This window comes from Nomascus leucogenys, chromosome 9 (genome assembly GCF_006542625.1).
Source record: "Nomascus leucogenys isolate Asia chromosome 9, Asia_NLE_v1, whole genome shotgun sequence".
In the NCBI taxonomy this organism is placed as follows: domain Eukaryota; kingdom Metazoa; phylum Chordata; class Mammalia; order Primates; family Hylobatidae; genus Nomascus; species Nomascus leucogenys.
In genome coordinates, this window is record NC_044389.1 from 7168325 (window position 1) to 7191327 (window position 23003).

A 23003-nucleotide genomic window follows, 5' to 3' on the forward strand; every position below is an offset into this window, starting at 1 on the left:
CCTCAACCACTCTGAGAAAAGTGTTGAGTCCAAATATAAGTGGGTTGTGACAAATGGACACAACCCTCTGCAAGAAGGCACAGTGTGAAGCTCTTGTACTTCATTTGGTATAAGAGGGTTCTGTAAAACACATGTAGCCCTCATATGATCCTGCTCTCCCCTTTCTCATCTAATTCTCAATTATCTGTCCTTCTTCCTGACAGATTCTCAATCACCCATGCAATGCTTCTTCTTCCTCTTCCTGCTTCACTGCCAACTCTCTTCTTCTTCTTCTTTTTTTGAGATGGAGTCTCACTCTGTTGCCCAGGCTGGAGTGCAGCAGCACAATCTCGGCTCACTGCGACCTCCGCCTCCCGGGTTCAAGTGATTCTCCTGCCTCAGCCTCCCGAGTAGGTGGGACTACAGGCATGCACCACCACACCCAGTTAATTTTTTTTTTTTTTTGGTATTTTTAGTAGAGATGGGGTTTCACCATGTTGGTCAGGCTGGTCTCAAACTTCTGACCTCAAATGAGCCACCTGCCTCAGCCTCCCAAAGTGATGGGATTATAGGAGTGAGCCACTGCATTTGGCCCCAACTCTCTTCTTGATCCTTGAAATCTGATTTCTGTTCTTGCCACATTATTGGCACCTTTATTTGAAAAATCAGCAGGGACAATTCAATGGCTAACCAATGGCCTTTTTTGCAACCATTTCCCTTGAAGTCTCCTGAGCAAATGACAGTATTTACCAGGTTCTCCTGAAAAGGATTTCTTCCCCAGAATCCTATGATGTTGCCCTGTCTTAATTAGCTTCCTGTACTTTCTCTTATCTTCTATGCTGTTCCTCATGAAATACCAAAGCATAGTAGAGACAATTCATCTGTGACAATAAGGATCTGAATTCTGATTGCTCTGACACATGCTCCTTTGCAGAGTAATCAGACTTTATTACGCAAAGAGAAAATAACTTTCACTTACTGCATGAGACTCTTTTAAAAGTTGAAATAATACTTCAAACAGAAAAACATTGTACAGCGTACAATTTTTGGTATTATTTAACACATTGTATGCTTATATCATCATTAAATACTACATAAGCAAAGGTCTAAGAGCCAAGGGCAGAGCAAATCAACAAGTAAGCATTTGCATGTAGCTGGAAGGTATGTGAAAGAATATTTGTTTATGACTTCATTCATCAGCCAGAATTTGCATTTCTGAGAGTAACTGTATCTAGTGGCTGTCATTAATACAGTCTCCAACAGGTAAGGGTCACAAACTCTCTCAGGTAAGAGTTATTCTGGAGGGTTGCTTTTTCACTTTTAAAAATGGGCTAATTTGATCATCACCCACCCAGGTCCATGCTCATCACAGTTGGATGAGTAGTTCTTTGTTGTTGGCTATTGTTTCTTTGGAGAATCTGAAATAAAATGCTGTGGACTTTTATTGTAAAAAGATGTCTGTACAATGAAGAAAACCACTTGAAGGTAAAATGGTGAGCTCACATGCCTTTAATTCATAGATGCTCTCCACAGATGCCAGATAAGGAACTCATCACTGGTACCATGATTATGTTCTAGCACGCTGCTTTGTTATTTAGGTGCTACCAATCATAATCAGCCAGTATAACTTAGCTTGTGAAAGCAAGCTTCAAAGTATTTAACATTAGTCCGTCGACTATGAAAATGCACTCTACACGTCCATGAATAGCCATTGCAGGAAAAGCCTTCCTCAAAGCCACTTCGAGTGAGCTCCTAGCTGCTAACCTCCAGTTCTTCCTGGTCTGCATCTTCCGTGATGTCCCTGCATCAGCTGCTGTGATGGGCCATCCCTGCCCTAGAGAGCACTATCTCCCAGGCTTCTCCCACTTTTCAAACTACCCTTTTTCTAGCCATTCTTTTGTAGATCCCACCTCCTGATACTAAACTCTTTATGACATTCTTTACTCATGTGCTCTAGTCTCTATCAGTGTTTGTTGAGTGACCACATAATAAACTGAACCCGTTATTTTTCTTGAGGTATTCCACCTTCCCTGAAAACTCAGTATGCACAACGGATTTACAGCCTTCCCTTGTCTTTTGCCCCCAAGTATAGTTTCCTCTGCTTGAAGAACTCATAGCCCATAGAAAATAATCTAGACCCCTCAGCATGGCTCCTACCACCCACTGCAATAGGCTCAGTCCACCTTTCCACCCTCATCCCCAGCACTCTGCTCTTTTCACCTTCAACTTCTCCTTTGTCTGTGAGACCCCTGCTGCCTGGCATACCCTGGCCCAATTTGTTCATCTGGATAAAAGGCTTATTTTAAATGTCACTGCTCCTTGGTTGCTTCTTGTAATACACACTTGTGTACCTTCCTAGCATCATTAACTGCTTCTTTATCTGAGTTCCTAGAGCACTTGATACAACCTCTATTATAGCCTTTACGTTGCCACTTTATTTGTGTAGATAACTGTCTTCCTTCTGGGATTGAGAATCTCTGGAGGACAGGGCTCTGTCTTACTCATTTTTGTAACTTCAGCACCTTGCATAGATCCTAGTATGTGTCGGGCACTCATTGCTTGTTTAATTGAATGGAAATCGCTCCAAATCATGCTTAAAACTACAGTTATCCTTTGTTTCTCCTTCTCTCAACCAATGTTTATCCTTCTTATATAATTTTGCTTATAATCATCCCTTCTTATAGTCTCACTGCCTCCATTTTAGTTTAGGCCCTTTTAGCTTCAAATCTTTATCAATGCCATGCTCCCCAAATGCCTTAGGTCTCTCCATTACTGCCTTCATGACCATTGTCTCCTTAGGGTTAACATCAAGTTGATACCTTGATACTAGTATGCATACAGCCCCATCCCACAGGCATTAAGATCTTCCACAATCTGATCCCTTCCTACCTATGCTGGCTGATCTCTTTTTTAACTTCCCCCAGACTGTAGGAAATGTTTGTTTATAATGGAAAACTAGAGCATACCTCTCAAGGGGTTATCTGATTCTGAGTCTATGGGGGCTCTACACCTGTCAATGCCTTTGAGCTATTTTAAAACTGTATAAACGGTAGATACCTGACAGCAATGCAAAATAATTCTTGTCTATAGACATGAAAAACTATCCAGTGAAGGTTCAGTGGACTTCCCTCCCCCACATGAAGGAAGCCAGTTTTGCCTCTGATTGCATTCATTTCAGTGATGATTTATAAATGTGTCTGTTTTTTGCAATTTCTTAACTGGTTGTAACATCCCGCATTAATAACGAGTTAAATAAAATGTTTCACACAGGTTCATTTTATATCTCTATGTGAGTCATATTTTTGCCTGTTTTTGAAGATTATCCTTTAACAATACATGCCTTCTGCATCAACTAAATTGATCAATTTCTAGGTTCCTCTAAGATAACTGATAGTGTCATTTTTCTGTTCAGGACCTTTGCATAAAATGTTCCTTTCTTCTGAAATTTCCTGTCTTCCTCACCATCAACACTCAGCAAATCCTATCGATTCTACTGTTTTAGGCACCTGATAAACCTTGTTCTCATCTAGAAGGCATTTTCTAGCTAGGCACCTGGTCCTGAGGCATGTGTCTTCTGTTCCTGAAGTCTCACCATGTTTACTGTCCACACCATTCATGTGGCACTTCTTACACATGCAGGCCTATGTCAAGGTTGGTTGTGCACTGCCTGACCCTCTTCTGGATCTGGAGCTCCTGGAATGTGAAACACATTCCTGGGGACCACATTCTTACATCTCTTTGTCTCATATAAAACTTTGTGTGTATGTATATACATGTACACACGTACAGTAAGTGTTTGCTAAATTACTTTATTACCAGAACGATTTTTAGTTCCTTTTACTTGCTAAGCCCTGACAGTTACTATAGCAATTTAAAATAAACAGTGATCTTCAAATCAAAGCATCTTCAAATGCTGTTGGAATTCTCTTCTGCCTTTATTGATTCTTTTAACTGGTATGACTTTATCACTAGCATGGACCACAAGTGATAGCCCATACTGCTCTCAACCTCTGCTGCCTGCTCCATGAAGGCCTCCCTCGCTCCTCAGGGCAGGGCAAAGTTTGCTCTCCTGAGGCTCACACCAGCTTTAGCTTACTTACTAGTCTGCGGTTATCATTTATCTGATTGTAGTTTTATTTTTCTCTCCCACAAGACTCCAGTGGTGGGGCCTCTAGGACAGGCACTATGCTTCCTTCCTGTTTGTTTCCATGAGCTGGCATAATGCTTGGCACATGGTTGCGAGGAGGTAGGTGCTGTATAACAATGGAAAAAACCTCATATTCCTGAAGCTTGTGAAAAGTGAAATTCTGGAAATGAGGGCACAAATTCCTAGTTCTCCAATGTGTAAAGCATTCACTAGTATATTTCTCCTACTAACGCTGAGCTTTAAAAATCCTGTTTAGACATCTTGTCATTTATAAAACCTTTTTTCCAGGTTTCTTCTTTATTTTTATTTATTTTTTTTGAGACAGAGTCTCACTCTGTTGCCCAGGCTGGAGTGCAGTGGTGCAATCTCAGCTCACTGCAACCTCCGCCTCCCGGGTTCAAGTGATTCTCCTGCCTCAGCCTCCCAAGTAGCTGGGATTACAGGCATGTGCCACCACGCCTGGCTAATTTTTGCATTTTTAGTAGAGATGGGGTTTTGCCATGTTGGCCAGGCTGGTCTCCAACTCTTGAGCTCAGGTGATCCACCCGCCTCGGCCTCCCAAAGTGCTGGGATTACAGGCGTGGGCCATTATGCCAGGCCCTTCCAGGTTTATTCTTACAGAGTTGGAGTGTAATTAGGTTAAATTTAGAAATACTAAACCAATAAAATTATGAGTGTAAAAATATAGAATATAAAAGAAAACAAGAAAACATGAAGTTTTAGCTTCTAAATATATACGTATATTTAAGTTCAAACTGGAAAACTGGCAAATTTGAGGAGAAACCACCAGTGGGAAAGAAAGAGGTACAGAACTGTAAATAGTTCTACTTTGGGCATTTTGGCTAAACATCTAGTGGATACATCTAGCTGTTACCCAATAACAGCTTTTCTTCTTCCTTAGGTATAAAATATCCCATTTTTAAATGGACACATAGTCGCCCAAAGTAAAATTTCTCCACCTTTCTTATAGCTAGATGTGGCCATGTGATTGACATTTGGCTAATTGGATATAAGTAGAAATGGTATATGCTATGTTGGAAAGTTTCATTTTTTGTTTTTCTATAATTCTTTTTCCATTTCTCCTTCTGGCTGCCTGGAATACAGATGCAATGGCCAAGTTCTAGCAGCCATACTGGACCTTGAGAATGTAAGCCATACATAAGAAAGAAAAAACAATCTTGCTCAAGAAGATTTTACTTTATTTGCCATTTGCAGCCAAAGCTAATCATAACTGATAAAAGATTTTAGATCCTTTACCTGCTGAAAACTTCCCTCTGAACTCTCATCAACCTAGTTTTTAGAAACAAAGATTATGGAGTAATAAAAAGCACGGCTGTACTGTCAGAAACAATAAATTACAGTCTTGGCTCCTTCAGGTTTTAGTCATATAATATCGGGAAACTTCTGAGACTCATCATTATTATCATCTCTATATTAAATATAATATCATAGTAAATATAATGTTATATATCCTATAGATATATTTAATATTAACATAATAGTATATTAATATTAATACAATAGTATATTTAATGTTAATATAATTTAACTTAACATAATATTAATATTAGTATATTATATTTAATGTTAATATAATTTAATATTATATTAATAGATCATATTTAATATAGAGATAATACCTTCTTGGAGTTGCTGGAAGGACTGAGTGATGTCAGGTGAGATAACATGAGAAGGGGCTGGGTAAACTATAAAGTATTACATGAATTTTTTTTGCTTCTATTTCTAGCAAGAAGAAAATGAATCATGGGCTGGTTAGGTAGAGGAGTAAAAAGGGCCATTCAGGATTAGGCAGTGAAACAGTAGATATCCAGCTCTATATACCCTGTTTTTCATGCCAGTGACATTTAGAAGACAGAACTTGATACAAATATCTTTTAAACAGGAACAAACTGTATGTTGTTCAAAGGATGCACTTAACATAGTACCTATCATATAAGTACTAAATAAACGCTATCTCTACTATTACAACTACTCCTACAATTATAGCAATGGAGTCTGAACCACTCAAGGTGGCATCTCCAGCATGTTCTTTTCCCATAGACCGACCTCTGTGGGAACCCAGATTAAAATCCTACTGTTTGGAATAAAATTATATAATTTGAATGTTTAATGCGAAAGGACTAAGAGACCTTGCTATATTCATGGCCTTACCAATGGAACTGAAATTCTTATAGTTTGTTGGTTGAAACAGCAGATGAGCACTGTTTTAGTGCTGCTGAGATTGGTAATTGATAAAGAACAAAAATGTATTCATCACAGTTCTGGAGGCTGGGAAGTCCAAGATCAAGTCACCAGCAGGTTCACTGTCTGGTGAAGGTTCGGTCTCTACTTCCAAGATGGCTCCTTGAACACTGTGTCCTCACGTAGAGAAAGGACCAAAAGAGAGGAGCTCCCTCTGTCAAGACCTTTTATAAGACCACCTAATCCCATTCACAAGGGAGGGGCCCTCATGGGAAAATTATCACTTAAAGGCCCCACCTCTTGATACTATCACATTAACAGCAGCTGAATTTTGGAGGGTACACATTTGAACCACAGTAGGCACTTTCAAAAGCTATTATGCTTTGCCAACTTTTTCCCCATTGAATCTACAGGTGGACAAACTTTAGTCAAGTTTCTCTATGGCCTTATATTAGTCTGTTCTCATGCTGCTAATAAAGACATACCAGAAACTGGGTAATTTATAAAGGAAAGAAGTTTAATTGGCTCACGATTCTGCTTGGCTGGGAGGCCGCACAATCATGGCAGAGGGTGAATGAGGAGCAAAGTCACGTCTTACAATGGCAGCAGGCAAGAGAGAGCATATGCAGTGGAACTCTTCTTTATAAAACCATCAAATCTCATGAGATTTATTCACTATCATGAGAACAGCATGGGGAAGACTGGCCCCACATGATTTAATTACCTCTCACTGGGTCCCTCCCATGACACGTGGGAATTATGGCGGCTACAATTCGAGGAGAGATTTGGGTGGGGACACAGCCAAACCATATCAGGCCTGAAAGTCTTGCTATCATTTTAAAACAGGACTAGATTTTGTGGCTTGTCCTCTCTCACAGTTCATTTGTGAGTTTATGATGTAATGATCAGAGGACAATCCTATGTGTCCTATTAGAAAGTTCTTAGTGACCATCGTACTATTGGTTCACACTTAAAGTGTCTTTAATACACAGAGATATGTTACACGGCAGGGCTTCTCAAGCGTTAATGTGCATGTGAGTCACCTGGGAGTTTTGTTAGGTGGCGGATGCAGCAGTTCTGGGGCCAGGCTGACAGTCTGCATTTCTAGCAGGTGATGCTGCATTCCCAGGTGATGCTGATGACACAGATCCATGGACAACACTTGGAGATGCAAAGTTAAAAGTAATATAGCTAATTAAGTGACAAAGGTAGGATTTAAACCCAGGTTTGTCTAATTCCAAACGTCATGTCTTTTCCACAATACTGAGATTCAGAAATAGTAAGCTGAGTGACAAATGAGAAATTGTGTTTAAGCCTAGTTATTTGGGATTACTATTATCTGCAAAGTTAAAATTTAGAACCATTTTCTCAGAGGATAAAGAGAGGTACATTAAGCTGGAGAAAAATGTTTTTGAAGAAAGGACAGTGATAATTTAATAGGACAAAGAGATAAAGAATATAAAATAGAGTGGAAAGATAACAAAAGACAGGTGATAAGTATTTACATTTTTTTTTTCGAGATAGGGTCTCACTGTTACCCAGGTTTGAGTGCAGTGGCGTGAACTTGGCTCAACTGCAACCTTCACCTCCTCAAGTGATCCTCCCACCTCAGCATCCTGAATAGCTGGGACCACAGGCATGTGCCACTACGCCTGGCTAATTTTTTTTGTATTTTTGATAGCGGCAAGGTTTCGCCATGTTTCCCAGTCTGGTCTTGAACTCTTGGGCTCAGGAGATCCACCTGCCTCGGCCTCCCAAAGTGCTGGAATTACAGGTGTGAGCCACTGCGCCCAGCACTATTTATTGTTAAAAAGCCACAACTTGCCACATTTCCAAAATGGTAACACCAAACATCATATACCATATTCACCAAGGGTCTCTGACCACCTCGGCACCTGCCAGGTGACAACAACGGTGGACAATGTGGCTAGAGAAGATAGTGTCATGGCACAAAGAGATGAGGCCCATCTTCCATTTCACCAGCATTCTGGAAAATGGCTAGCTCGGCTGGCAACAGAGCAAGCCCAGAGCCACGCCACCCTTGCAGGGCTGGCTGTGAGCATAAACCTGTGAGGTCTCCTTCAAAGAACAGCTCATAAAATAGAAAACAAAGGATTTTGTCCGTACAGTCATGATGTTTCTGGATCTCACAAGTCTAAATTTGTACAGCCAGGGAGACTTTCTCTGGATTTCATATTAAAGGCAATTTCAAAGCCCTACAGAAAGTATACACTCTGTGTGTTTTTCATTAGACCATAAAATCACCGTACTAGCGCAAGCCAGGGAATATCTAGCAGTATTTTGTATCTGACGTTGGCACCAACTGAGGTTTTTGAAGAACATAATGTCCTTTTTGACATTAACTGCAAAAGTTTAGGAAACTTCACAAACATACCTCCAGCCTCCTCGGATGTCCTGTTATCCATCATTTTGAAACATGTCTAGGGCCTTCCTGAAGTTACTGAACCAGAATCTATCAAATCCTGATTTCATATGTTTATTACCTACTGTTTAGAGTTGAATGTTCTTTTACTAGTCCTAACCTATTTTCAAAGGACTTACTTTGTTTTTATTCTGTCTTAAATAATTTTGTTCATGTATTATTTTCTCTATTAGAATCTAAGATCCTATACTGTTTTATACTTATTTTTGAGGTAGTATCTTTCTCACAAGACTGTGAATTCTTGAAGGCCTAAAACTTATCTTAGATTTTGTATCACCGGTACCTAGCACAGCATCAAGCAAATAGTAGGCTTTCAAAAAAATGTTGGATGAAAACAAGAATAAGCTCTAGTGCAGAGATCTGATCATCACATAGTATCAATTATTTAGAAGAATCTCAAGTTTTTAAAGGAATGGAATATCTTTTAAACTCTCTTTTCTTGGTTTCTTTAATTCTGATATGTAAAGATTTAGGAAATAATCAATTGAAGACCTACTCATCCCAATACTTTCCAGTTCTTTTTGATTCTAACCAATAGACATTTACTGAACAGCTATAAACCACAACCATGAAAACTGCAGGGTACAGTTCTTAAGACCACATACCCATATCCTCTTTGAGGATGTTCATCCATACAACAATAGTGAGCATGCAGGCCTTGCCTTGCGTGAATGATGAAATAAAGGAAAACTAGTATATAACATATATATCACATACCTGATCAAATTGGGGGTCTTCTCCACGTTGCAGAGATTTTGTCAATGGCTTTTCCTAGAAAGAAAAAGAATATATGCAAGAATAATTATTAGAGTCTCTTAAATAGTATAAAGGAAATGCCATTATTGTTACATTTTTTTGCACTCATTTCTCTCATTATGGAATGAGGAGGTGCCAATTTTTAAATGAGTGAGGAATTCTCCCTTAGGTATTGTAACCATAGTAGTTATGTTTGATCATTACTGCCACGACTCTTGCCATTCATCTTAATACATGTCTCTTTGACCAAAATATTAAGAATCTGATACTTAGGGAAACTCAAATTAAAACTACAATGAGATATCACCTCATACCTGTCATAAGGACTTTTATCAAAAAAACAAAAGATAATAAATGTGGGCAAACATGTAGAGAAAAGATAACTCTTGTATATTGTTAGTGGGAATGTAAATTAGTAGAGGCACTGTGGAAAAAAGTATGGAGGATTTTCAAAAAATTAAAAATAGAACTACCATATGATCCAGCAATTCAGCTTCTGGGTATGTATCCAATGAAAATGAAATCAGTATCTTGAAAGATATCTGCATGCTCATGTTAACTGCAGCATTATTCACAATAACCAAAATATAGAGTCAGTCTAAGTATCCATCAGTGGATGAATGGATAAAGAAAATGTGCTATATATATACAATGGAAGACGATTTAGCCTTAAAAAAGAAGGAAATCCTGTTATTTTTGACAACATGGACGAACCTGGAGTAGTATTATGCTGAGTGTATAAGCCAGGCACAGAAAGACAAATACTGTACAATCTCACATAAACCTGAAATCAAAAAAAGTCAAATTCACGGAAGCAGAGACTAGAATGGTAATTACCAGGGGCTGGTGAGAGAGGGATGAGAGGAAATGGGAGATGTTGATCAAAGAGTACAGAGTTTCATTTAGACAGGAAAGAATAAGTTCTGGAGAGCTACTGTATAGCATGGTGACTGCAGTTATGTGCTATGTCCTCAATGTATCCCCCAAAAATTCATATGCTGAAACCTTCAAGGTGATGGTGTTAAGAGGTGGAGCCTTTGGGAGGAGATTAAATCGTGAGGGCAGAACCCTCCTGAGTGGGATCAGTAAGAGGCCCTAGGGAGCTTGTTCTCCCCTTCTGCCATGTGAAGATGCAGCGGGAAGGCACCATCTATAAAGGAAGGGGGCCCTCACCAGACACCAAATATCCCCGTGCTTTGATCTTGGACTTCTGGGTATCCAAAACTCTGAGCAATAAATGTCTATTGTTGATAAGCCATCTACTTTACGGTATTTGTTATAGCAGCCTGAATGGACTAAGACACACTGTATACTTGAAAACTGCTGAGGAAGTAGATTTTTAAATGTTCTCATCACAAAAAAAAATTTATGTAATGTGATAGAAATGTTAATTAGCTTGATTTACTCATTATACATATATCAAAACATCATGTTGGAACACCATAAATAAACTTTTTATTTGCCAATTTTATAAAAAGAATCTGATGCTATAAGTGGTCCTATGTCTTCAATGGCAACAACATAATAAAAACCGTAAAATTTATTTGAACAATTTAATATTTATCTTGGGACTTGACATATAATAAAAAGTTGAGGCCAGGTGCATTGGCTCACGTCTGTAATCCCAGCACTTTGGGAGGCTGAGGTGGGCAGATCACGAGGTCAAGAGATGGAGACCACCCTGGCCAACACGGTGAAATCCTGTCTTTACTAAAAATACAAAAATTAGCTGGGCATGGTGGTGCGTGCCTGTAATCCCAGCTACTCGGGAGGCTGAGGCAGGAGAATTACTTGAACCCAAGATTGCGCCATGGCACTCCAGCCTGGTGACAGAGCAAGACTCCATCTCAAAAAATAAAAATAAATAAAATAAAATAAAAATAAAAGTTGAAAGCAATTCACTATTCCAAGTCCCTAGATTTAGAAGCAAAGTAAGGTTTATTTATTAGACTAGTACTGAGGGAGAACCTACCAATCATACATTTACTAGGTGTAACTGGTGAATTTGGGGCATGTGATTTGTCTTGCACCACATCTAGTTCTCTGCAAAAATAATATCAGTAGTAACAAGAGTCTACTACAGAAACAATTCTCCTTAATTATTACAGCTTTGTTTACATTAGGAAGCCTTAACTGATCTTCCAGCAGAGCATTTTTTTTTCAATTCAAAGAGTTTAATTCAGACATTATTGACATTTTGAGAACTCCAGAAAATGTAACTCAAAGCAAGACAGTTTTCCAGACCGAAATTTCTGAGGAAAATATTCATCATGAATAGTTTTCTGTTTTCAATCCATTTCAGAAAAAATTTTTTACATATCTGGTAGAAGGATTTGAAGTATCTATTGTAAGTAAATTAATTACATGGGAAATGTTCAGTCACACAAAGGAAATAGTGGTTTTATGCTGACTGTATTATACGTTTTCAAAATCACATTTCTTTGTGCTCTTTCAGAGAGCTTTTTAAAACTCGGACAACTTGAATTTTTAATTATAGAATAATATATATTGCTAACTCACCCTTTCCAAAATGACTCAACTCATGCAGCATTGCTTTTTAAGCCTCCAGCAGAACATTTTATGTTACTTATCCTTATTTGTGTGTGTGTGTGTGTGTGTTAGTGTATGTGTGTGTATGTATGTATGTATGTGTGTGTGTATATATAGATATGTCTTTGCTATGGAAGCTCATTCTGATCCAAAATTTGGTTTAGGATTAGAAACAATGCAAAAGTTATATATCAAAAAATATTAAGTTTTACTTTGGCCAATGCAGGTTCCCTAGCAAGACTCCATTTATATGTACCTGCTCACATAGACCCTCTCACTGTGGGTCTAATCATTTCTCCAATCCTCTCCTCCACTCACAAAGATGATCTATACCTAAGGCATATACAAGCCCCACCCCTGCCCCATACTGTCTTTGTTCTTGAAGAAATGCACATGGTGGTCTTATCCTGCAATTCTGAGGTTTCACCAAGAGCCTTACAAATCAACTACTCTGTCTCCATTGCAAAATATACAGGTTCAAAATGTGTATTCATGCAAAATACAGAGAATACTGTGTTCTTATGGGTAACATTTTCTGTTCAAAGTATACTATCTAGATATAATGAATAGATACTATATGTTTATTCATCACTCAATAGTGACTGAGGGTTCACAATGCATCAAATGCTACATGCCGGGGTGGAATACTGAAGAACACATGATACCCGCTACTGGGGAGAAGAGTCAAGTCTGAGGGGGGAAATGTGGTTAACTTCCTCTCATGAGTGTTGTCTCTACTTGTTCATTATTCAAACCTCAGCTGAACTATCACTTCTTCAGGAAGCCCTTCTCTGAGCCATCCCCCAACACTTGGTGTCTCTCCCTGTACATGCCTGCAAAGCCTCATGTATTTGTCCTTTCACTGACCTTACCATAGAGCAAAGTTACATCACAGTCATCATCTTGCGTAATTACGCATTCATGAGTGAAGCACTGAGCACCATTCCTGTTAGGTGGCAGGCCCCAGAAATGCAGCGACCTCTGTTTCTCTCAATACTTAAAGTCACAGGAGAGAGCGTGGCTTGCCTGACATGTAGCATTCCACCCGACACGTAGCATGTGACACACTGTGAACCTTCAGACACTGTTGAGTGATGAATACATATAGTATTTATTCATTATATCTAAATAGTGTACTTTGAACAGAAAATGTTTACCCATAAGAACACAGTATTCTCTGTGTTTTAGATGAGTACACATTTTGAACCTGTATATTTTGCAATGGAGACAGAGGAGCTGATTTGTAAGGCTCTTGACGAAACCTCAGACTTGTAGCGTGAGACCACCATGTGCATTTCGCTTGGTGCTGGCTACGCATTTGCCAAATTAATAAAAGTTCTAGGACAGTGGTGTCCAGTTTCTTCAAATGTGAAAATCCCTTTATTTTCTGTGTATATATCTTGTTTTAAGTTTTAAAATTTTTAAAATACTTTTTATTGTGGTAAAATATACATAGGAGATTTAACACTTTAAAGTGTACAAATCAGTGGCATTAAGTACATTCAAATGTTGTTCAAACATCATCATTATCTATTTTATGAAGATTCCTTTTAGTTCAGAAATGTTCAAAAAGTTCTTAACCAAAAAACACACACACACCTCCGAACATACACGATAGTAATTTTATTTTAGTATCTATTGTTTAAAACTATACATAATGACAGAGAGCTAATACTACAGTTCCAGTGATACTTCTAAATGGTTCTGGGCCAGGCATGGTGGCTTATGGCTATAATCCCAGCACTTTGGGAGGCCAAGGTGGGCAGATCACCTGAAGTCAGGAGTTCGAGACCAGCCTGGCCAACATGGTGAAACCCTGTCTCTACTAAAAACACAAAAATTAGCTGGGTGTGGTGGCGGGCACCTGTAATCCCAGCTACTAGGGAGGCTGAGGTGGGAGAATCACTTGAACCAGGAGGTGGAGGTTGCAGTGAGCCAAGATCATGCCACTGCACTCCAGCCTGGGTGACAGAATGAGACTTCATCTCAAAAAAAAAAAAAAAAAAGTTATGTACTAGAGTAGCAACAATACTTCTTTTATACATACTAGAAACATGGGAATACATCTATATGGGAGACCTTAAAACCCAGAAAAATGATAACTCAGCACACCTGTGGGTCTGTAGACCCTTACAACAACTCAGGAGTTCACATAATGGGAGCACGGAAGGCAGTCCTCTTTCACTACTACCTAAAAGAGGATCCTGCCACAGCGGGGAAAGAAAGGTGACTGTGTTTACCCACATCCCAAAGCTCCCATACCTAAAAGTTATTTTTGTCCCACTACAAATTAGATGGGAAGCTGATAAACATATTTTACACTTACACATTTTTGCATACATATGAAGGAAACAACATATTGTCAGGCTCACTTTCTCTAACAGGCAAAGTTGATATATACGTAAGTTGTTGCTATATATAAAAGTCAAGTCCATTAGCTAAGAACTTGGGGTCAATGCCTCAATAAAACAACATACTAAGTTTTCCTTAACTATGTTTACACAAATATGTTGTCTTTTTTTTTTTTTTTTTGAGACGGAGTCTCGCTCTGTTCACCCAGGCTGGAGGGCAGTGGCATGATCTCGGCTCAATGCTGCCTCTGCCACCTGCATTCAAGAGATTCTCCTGCCTCAGCCTCAGCCTCCGGAGTAGGTGGGATTACAGGTGCATGCCACCATGCCCGGCTAATTTTTCTATTTTTAGTAGAGCCGGGGTTTTGCCATGTCGGCCTGGCTGGTCTCAAACCCCTGACCTCACGTGATCCGCACACCTCGGCCTCCCAAACTGCTAGGATTACAGGCATGAGCCACTGCGCCTGGACACAAATATACTGTCTTAATCATATTCTTTGAAGACTCAGCTTAAATGTCACTTCCCAGATGAAGCCCCTCCCCAGTTTCCCCTAGCAGGGTCACCTGTTAGTTGTCACACAGTACTTTATTTGTACCTATTCTTGTCAGCATTCCCATCATGTCATAACTTGTCTGTCTCCTCTGTACCCCTAGCACACAGTTGGAAGTTATCAGGGTGTGTTAAATGGTTGACTATATCTGTATGCATTTGGAAAGATAGCTTTGGGCACAGACAATCGGGTTCACATTTTAACATTACCAAGATTATCTTCGCATCAACATAGATGGTATCAGTGAAATGAGGCTTAAGAGTACAACTAGGGAAGAGAATACCACAGTGGCTAAAAAATAAAGAGAACAAAAGATGAAAGGGAGAAAGGGAAAGAGTATAAGAAAGAGGGAAGAAAGGATGAGTGAAGAAATGAAGACAGGAAGGAGGGAAGAGAGGAAAAAAGGAAGGAAGAAAGATGGAAGGAAGGAAAGAGGGAATAAAATAAAGGGAAGAAAGGAAGGATGGGGGAAGAAAGAAAAGAGGGGAGGAAGGATAGAGAAATAAAAAGAGAGGAAAGGATAGAGGCAAACTTGCTCCAGCTCAGAAGAGAGCCATCTGAATACAAGGGAAAGATCAGTAAGTCTCAGGCCTGCTTCGGAAAAGAGACCTGTAAATCTAAGACCTCAAAATATGAAATCACTACAAGAAAACATTGGGGAAAAATCTCCAGGACACTGGTCTGGGCAAATTTTCTTGAGTAGTACCCCACAAGCACAGGCAACCAAAGCAAAAATTAACAAATGGGCTCACATCAAGTTAAAAAGCTTCCACACAGTGGCCAGGTGGGGTGGCTCACGCCTGTAATCCCAGCACTTTGGGAGGCTGAGGTGGGCAGATCATGAGGTCAGGAGTTCGAGACCAGCCTGAACAACATGGTGAAATACCGTCTCTACTAAAAATACAAACATTAGCCGGGCTGGGGGCGCATGCCTGTAATCCCAGCTACTTGGGAGGCTGAGGCAGAGAATTGCTTGAACCCGGGAGGCGGAGGTTGCAGTGAGCTGAGATTGCGACACTGCACTCCAGCCTGGGTGACAGAGTGAGACTCCGTCTCAAAAAAAAAAAGCTTCCACACAGCAAAGGAAACAATCAACAAGTGAAGAGACAATCCACAGAACAGGAGAAAATATTTGCGAACTATGCATCTGACAAGGGATTAAGAACCAAAATATACACGGAGTTCGAACAACCCTATGGGAAAAAAATCTAATAATCCGATCAAAAAATCGGCAAAAGACTTGACTAGACATTTCTTAAAAGAATACAAATGGCAAACATGAATATGAAAGGTGCTCAACATCACTGATCATCAGAGAAATGCAAGTCAAAACTACCGTGAGAAACCATCACACCCCAGTTAAAATGGCTTATATCCAAAAGACAGGCAACAACAAATGCTGGCAAGGATATGGAGAAAAGAGAACCTTTATACACTGGTTGATGGGAATGTAAATTAGTACAACCACTATGGAGAACAGTTTGGAGGTTTCCCAAAAAACTAGAAATAGCGCTACCATATGATCCAGCAATCTTTTCCAAATACTGAGAGGAAATCAGTATTTGGAAAAGATATCTGCACTCCCACATTTGTTGCAGCTCTGTGCACAATAGTCAAGATTTAGAAGCAACCTAAGTGTCCATCAACAGATGAATGGATAAAGAAAATGTGGCACATGTACACGATGGAGTACTATTCAGCTGTAAAAAAGAAATGAGATCCTGTCATTTGCAACAACATGGATGGAAGTGGAGGTCATTAAGTGAAGTAAGCCAAGCACAGAAAGACAAACATTGCATGTTCTCACTTATTGTGGGATCTAAAGATTAAAACAATTGAACTCATAGACATAGAGTAGAAGGATGTTCATTAGAGGCTGGGAAGGATAGTGGGGGATTAGTGGGGAGGTAGAGATGGTTAATGGGTAAAAAAAAAGTTAGAAAGAATGAATAAGACCTAGTATTTGATAACACAACAGGGTGATGATAGCCAATAATAATTTAATTGTGCACTTTAAAATAACTAAAAGAGCATAAATGAACTGTTTGTAACACAAAGGATAAATGCTTCAGGGGATGGACACCCTTTCTCCATTATGTGATTACTATGCATTGCATGCCTGTATCAAAACATCTCATGTACCCCATAAATATATACACCTACTATGTACCCACAAAAAATAAAAATAAAAAATAAAGAGAAGAAAAGAGAACTGTAGAGGTATGCTTCTGCTTGCAGTTCTACTGCAGGACACCAGTTGCATGAAATTCAAGATTTACACATTCAGATATCCTGGTTTTTAAAGAGCATTAAATAAGTAGTAAAGCAAAATTAGCACAGAATACACAATAGGTATTTAACCAACAAGTAGAAACAGATTATGGCAAAGGAAGCTCAAAATAATGATGCCATTCATCAAGTAAGAACAGTATACTTCAAGTAAGAATAGAAAGACTTCATATACTTTAAAAATTTGTCTTTGTTCTATATTTTAGTTTAATTTTATTTATGTACTGAAGTTTTATGAATTGAATATGTTTATTTTCACAAAATCACTCTGAAAAAGCATAACTTTGGGGTGATGGGTCCCTGAAAGTTCTTAGCTGGCTAAAACTGAAGACCTTTTAGGTCTGACCAGATGCCCCAGCTCACTGAGTGACAGTGAACAAACGAGAACCTGGGGTCCTGGGAAAACCCAAAATACTGAGACTTGGCGCTGAACATCAGTGGCTGCTCACAGCACAAAAAAAGTGAAACCCAGACATTACGTCCCTTCTGATGGAAGAAAGCAGTAACAAACAAGAAGCTCAAACCTGAATCTAACCAGGCCTTTCTATCTAATTTCCAATTTTTAGGAAATACAGGGGTTAGAGGAATATATTACATTACACCAAAAGATGTAATCAGCCACATCCAGACTGAAGGAAAGAGCGGGAAAGAAAGACGTTTCCTCAATAAATAAGTTTTGAGAGGGTAAAAAAAAGAGAAATGGAGGGGGAGTCTGTTGATTTCTTTAAAAGTCTACTGCAATGTGTGAACCTTATTTGGATCCTGACTCAAATATTTTGTTAAAAGAAAATATGACATTCATGATACAATTGGCAGTTTGAACACATGGGAGATTTGATGATGTTAAGGGATTGCTGTTAGTTTTTTAGATGTAGTAATAGTATTGCAGTTTTGTTTAGAGAAGAATTTTTTTAGAGATACATATGGAAATGCTTAGAGATGAGATGATTTTGTTACTAGTATTCGCTTCAAGTAATATCAGGGGAAGGTTCAGGGAGTGTGTAACAAATCGGCTATGAGTCGATAACTGTTGAAGATGACCATTAGGTTCATTGTGCTATTCTGTTTGCATATGTTTATGTTTTACATTCTTTAGAAAAAAAAACAAACAAAAACTAAAAACAGGAGGTTGTGATGCATCACTTATCATCACTGTTAAAATATTACAATGTCTCATTTTTAAAGATGACATAAGATACTCTCAAAACTTATTCTAATAGCAATTCTCCAATTTTTTTTATCTTTTCCTGGTGGAGCTATAAAAGGGACCACTGTCCACTTCTCCCCATTTTCAGACTGGATTTGGGTGGCCGAATCTCAGAGATGCCTCGCCTGCTGTGTGAGAAGTGAGATGCAGTCCTCAGTCTGCACTCTGAGCTTCTCCTTGAGTTTTCTCCCTCTCAATCACAGACTGCTGCTGTCCCAACCCACACAAGCGGAATTTTCTCCTGTGCTGAAGAATTCTGCAGGAGTTTCAGTATTTGCATAGGAATACAGCTGTTTGTACTTCTCACACCCTGAGGAGTTCCAATCTTCCCCGCTCCCAGCTTAAAAAAATACAGACTTTAAACACTCCTTGTGTCCACATCTAACTAACAAGGGCAGAGGAAAGCCATCGCCCTCTACCTTAATTTTCAAACAATTTCGGTGTACACTAATTACATTTTCACTTCACAATCTTTTCATATCATACATCTCTGTGATCTTTAGGAGGAAAGAAAGATGGCCAGACGGACAGGCCACAGTCACTTAGAAGTCTAGAGGGAGTCTGATATATCAAGAGGTGTTTTATTTGAGGTATACAAGGGGCTCATTTAATACAAATAACTTTCTACTTCTAACTTTTTAGAGGCCTTCCAAAATTTCAAGGGTGCTCCACATAGTTAAGATTTCACTAATCTAGAAAGATCCAAAGTATTACTGCCCTCAGAGATATTTCTTTTTTAAAAATGTGTATACATTTAAGGGGTAGAAATGCAGTTTTGTTACATGGATATACTGCGTTGTGGTGACATCTGGGCATTTAGAGAGATTTCAATGAATGTGTTTAACCCAGCAATGCTATTGGAGTTAATATGAGATTATTCAATTAGTTAAATATATCACTAACCTTGCTTAAGATGCTATTTTAAAGTCTTTTAATTATTACAACAGTGGATGTAGCAGTTAAGGGTGTGGGCTTTGAAATCTGAGAGACCCGAGTTTGAATCCAAGTCCTCACAACTTATGGCCCTTTCTTAACTTCTCTAAGCTTCAGTTATCTTTTCGAAAAAATGAGGATACACACAATCAGCTGAGGGTTTTGATATCATCAGCAGTGAAATTTAAAAATGTAAATGTCTGGTCTTAGTGGTTAATAAAGAATTTCAGAATGGAACTACCACCATTAGGATCTCTCTTCTTCACCAGAACATGGGAAGATGCCTAGTGGTGAGCTTCCTCACCCCATGTGGCGGTACCCTTCACAGTAGAGAGCTGTGGACCCAACTGTGGAAATGCACCAAAGCATTTTGTTCAGAACTATCTGCACCCAGCAGCAGGCACTCTACTTCAGTATGAACCAAAGAATAATGGGGTCCCAAATGTTTTCATGTCTGACATCTTTTTCGCATCAGATCTCATTTGTGCCAAATTTGACTCAAGTTTGGAAAAACATCTAAAGAGTGAGCCTGAGGACTCACAGTTCTGAATACTGACCATTACTCCCCAAATGACTTCCACATCATGAGGGGTAATCGGCGCCCCAGTGGTGTGATTCATCTTGAAGATGTACTCTGGTCATGTCAACTGACTGCCCGCATGGATCACTGGACTTCTGGTGGAAGACTTAGCCCCCTTGATAACCTGCCTCAGTTTGTAAAAATGGACATCACCCTATGACATCCTGAGTAGGTTTCTAATAACTAGTGAGAAATTGTTAAAACCCTTGGAGGTCTGTGGAAGAAGGGTACTTGTGGAAACTGACAAAACTTCTCCTCTTTTATTCCATTTAGTTATTAAAATGAATTTTCTTAAGCGAAATAATAAATGTTGCCTTTCACCTAAAATATTGGGGAAAAAGGAACAAAAGAGAATGATACAGAAGACACAGCTCAAATAAATCCAAGCTACTATCAGGTAAGATGCTGCCCAGTACCCTATGCTATGAAAACTGAAGGCAGATGTAAATCTGGAAGAATATGTTGGCACTTTTTTTTAAGCAAAATCTCTTGAGATAATCTGTCCTATTTGCAGTAGTTTTGCTCATTTCAGTGGAGCCTATTTCTCTGCCACATTTAACAATCCTAAGTACAAATCCATTATTTGAACAGTGGAGGAGAAACTTCAATTAAATTCAGTTACAAAGTTAATCTTCATTTTAATTGAACAAAAGAGCAGCTCTCATAGGCATTCTTTAAAAAAGAAAAAAAAGAACTACAGCAGCTGCTAAGAAATGTAAGATACAACCTTCATTTGTTTGTTTCTGGGTAACTTTCTATTTTGTTGGTCTTTTCAATTTTATTTGTCCCAATATACCCCTCTACCTGTGCATGTCACGTTCACTCAGTAGACTTTCAGTGTCTACTACAGTGTGTGTGGATGGATCTTTTCCTGTCTCCTTCAGGACATCGCTCCATCAGCCAGCTCCTCAGTGACCCCTGTCTTCCACCCTTCCCTTCTCTTCGGTCTTTCTCTCAGCTATCAACATTAAACCTTTTCATCGTAGTGCCTTCCTTGACCACACATCCACCTCTGGCTGTGGTTTCCTTTCTAACCCTCTTCTCATATTCAGTTCTCCAATGGGTGGTCTACATTTCCTGTCTTTCTTTCCTCTCCTATTCAAAATGTCTTCAACTAGTTGCAATCTGGCCTTTCTTTCACCACTAAAATTAGTCTCCCTAGGGACCCCAGCAATTTTCCAAATGGCAAATCTGGTGGCCATTTTTCATGCTGGATCTTTTAGCAGCAATGTTCACTCCCTTCTTTCCACTTGAATCACCCCCCCACCTCCCATCTGTTCTCCTCCTACGTCTTAGACATTCCTTCTTCTTTTTTTCTTTTTTTGGAGACAAGGTCTCACTCTGTCACTTAGGCTGGAGTGGAGAGCAGTGGTGTTAATATGGCTCACTGCAGCCTCATTCAAATGATCCTCCCACCTCAGCCTCTGGAAGCACAGGCATGTGCCACTACGCCTGGCTAATTTTTTTGTTTTTATTTTTTGTAGATAGAGATGGGGGGGTCTCACCATGTTGCACAGGCTGGTCTCAAACTCCTGGACTCAAACAATTTTCCCACCTCAGCCTCCCAAGGTGCTGGGATTACAGGTGTGAGCCACTGTGCCCACCAGACATTCCTTCTCTGTGGCCTGCATAGTCTTTTTCCTTGAATGTTTGTATTCTTCATGGCTGAATCACCTTGGGAAAGCCTACAGGAACATTCCAAACCCCTGCCTTCAACCTAAGTGATTACAACTTAGGAACTGAGTAGAAATTCCCAAAAGCATCAGGAAATATTATCAAATAGAACATTGTGTTTTAAGAAATTTTAAAAGTCAGAATATACTAGATACGTATGTAAGCAACAGTAAAAATACCTAATAAAACAAGTCTTATTGTTAGCATGACCTATAGAAATCAAAATTCGTGCTGGTTAAAATTGCTACAATGCTATAGTAAAACTTGCTATTGCTGAAAACTGTACTGATGATTTTCAGGAATGTCGAAATGCAAAATGTTGTGTGAAAACATAGCAATAGTACATCACAGTGACCTTAAGGAATGAGCCATTGTTACTTGGTATTATGCCATTATTATTGAATGTATTTTTATTGGCATTTTCTGTCACTTTAAAACATATACTTCCAGATGATCTTTTGTTTGTATTAAAAAGGATGTCTTTGTAAATAGTACAAAGAACACATCATCAGAAAAACTAGACTGAAAATAATGAGGAATTACCTTCGTCTGGTTTTGTATTCTCAAAAAAAGGAAACTTCGATAATCTCTTCATAAAGTCACCAGAAATAAAAATAAAAATAAAAATTATGGCCTTATCCACGAATGAATTGAATTGCATACTATTAAATTTAAGTAAAAAGCCCTCTGATATTTTTTATTACCTTGTGATACTTTTCACATCATTTATTTGCTATAAGGTTCAATCAAACTTTTACTATGGTGGTGCATTAAATCTCATTTCACAGCTGATAAAGTTCCATTTAGGAGCCACAGAAGAAATGTGTTTCATCTACATGTCTCCAAGCATACTCATAATAAAGAAAACAAACTTATGAGCTCATCTGAAAGATCACCTCATTCAGCCGTTAAATAAAATCTTTTTAACTACTAACAATGCTATGTTTCTGGGTTAGGGTGAATTTTCAAGTTTTTGGTGAATATCCTTAATAGATTATTTAAGGGACGTTCCAGGCTAAGCTGTTTTGCTAAGAAACAGCTATTTTAAAAGTTATTTATTTATAAATTGAAAACTAGCCAGTATGTTGTCAAGTGTGATATAAATATTCCCTATCTGACCAGCAATGTTTTAGTCTCTTTTCAGGACAGCATTACTTTGATTCTATCACTACAGTCAACAGGGAGCTAAATGAAATTACTTTTACACTATATTTCCCTTATTTGGTCTGTTGAAGCAACAGCAGCCTCTATTTAAAGAGGAGTTTGACCAACAAGACTAGCTGATTATCCTTCTGGGAAGCTGACTGGAATCCACAGTGCAGAAATACATTAAGGCTGGCA

General features: G+C 38.9%; 1 protein-coding gene across 7 annotated transcripts in view; it reads right to left on the minus strand.

Annotated features, from left to right (window-relative positions):
• Window positions 1-23003, minus strand: part of FRY (FRY microtubule binding protein) — a 458299-nt gene that overhangs the window by 194913 nt on the left and 240383 nt on the right. For all 7 annotated transcript variants that reach the window (XR_004031657.1, XR_004031658.1, XM_030818558.1 and 4 more), the window contains one exon: window positions 9489-9542. Coding sequence is in view for 5 of the 7 variants with exons in the window: in XM_030818558.1 (XP_030674418.1) it covers window positions 9489-9542 (54 nt within the window). In the remaining 2 variants the exon portion in view is untranslated. The remainder of the gene's footprint in view (window positions 1-9488; window positions 9543-23003) is intronic.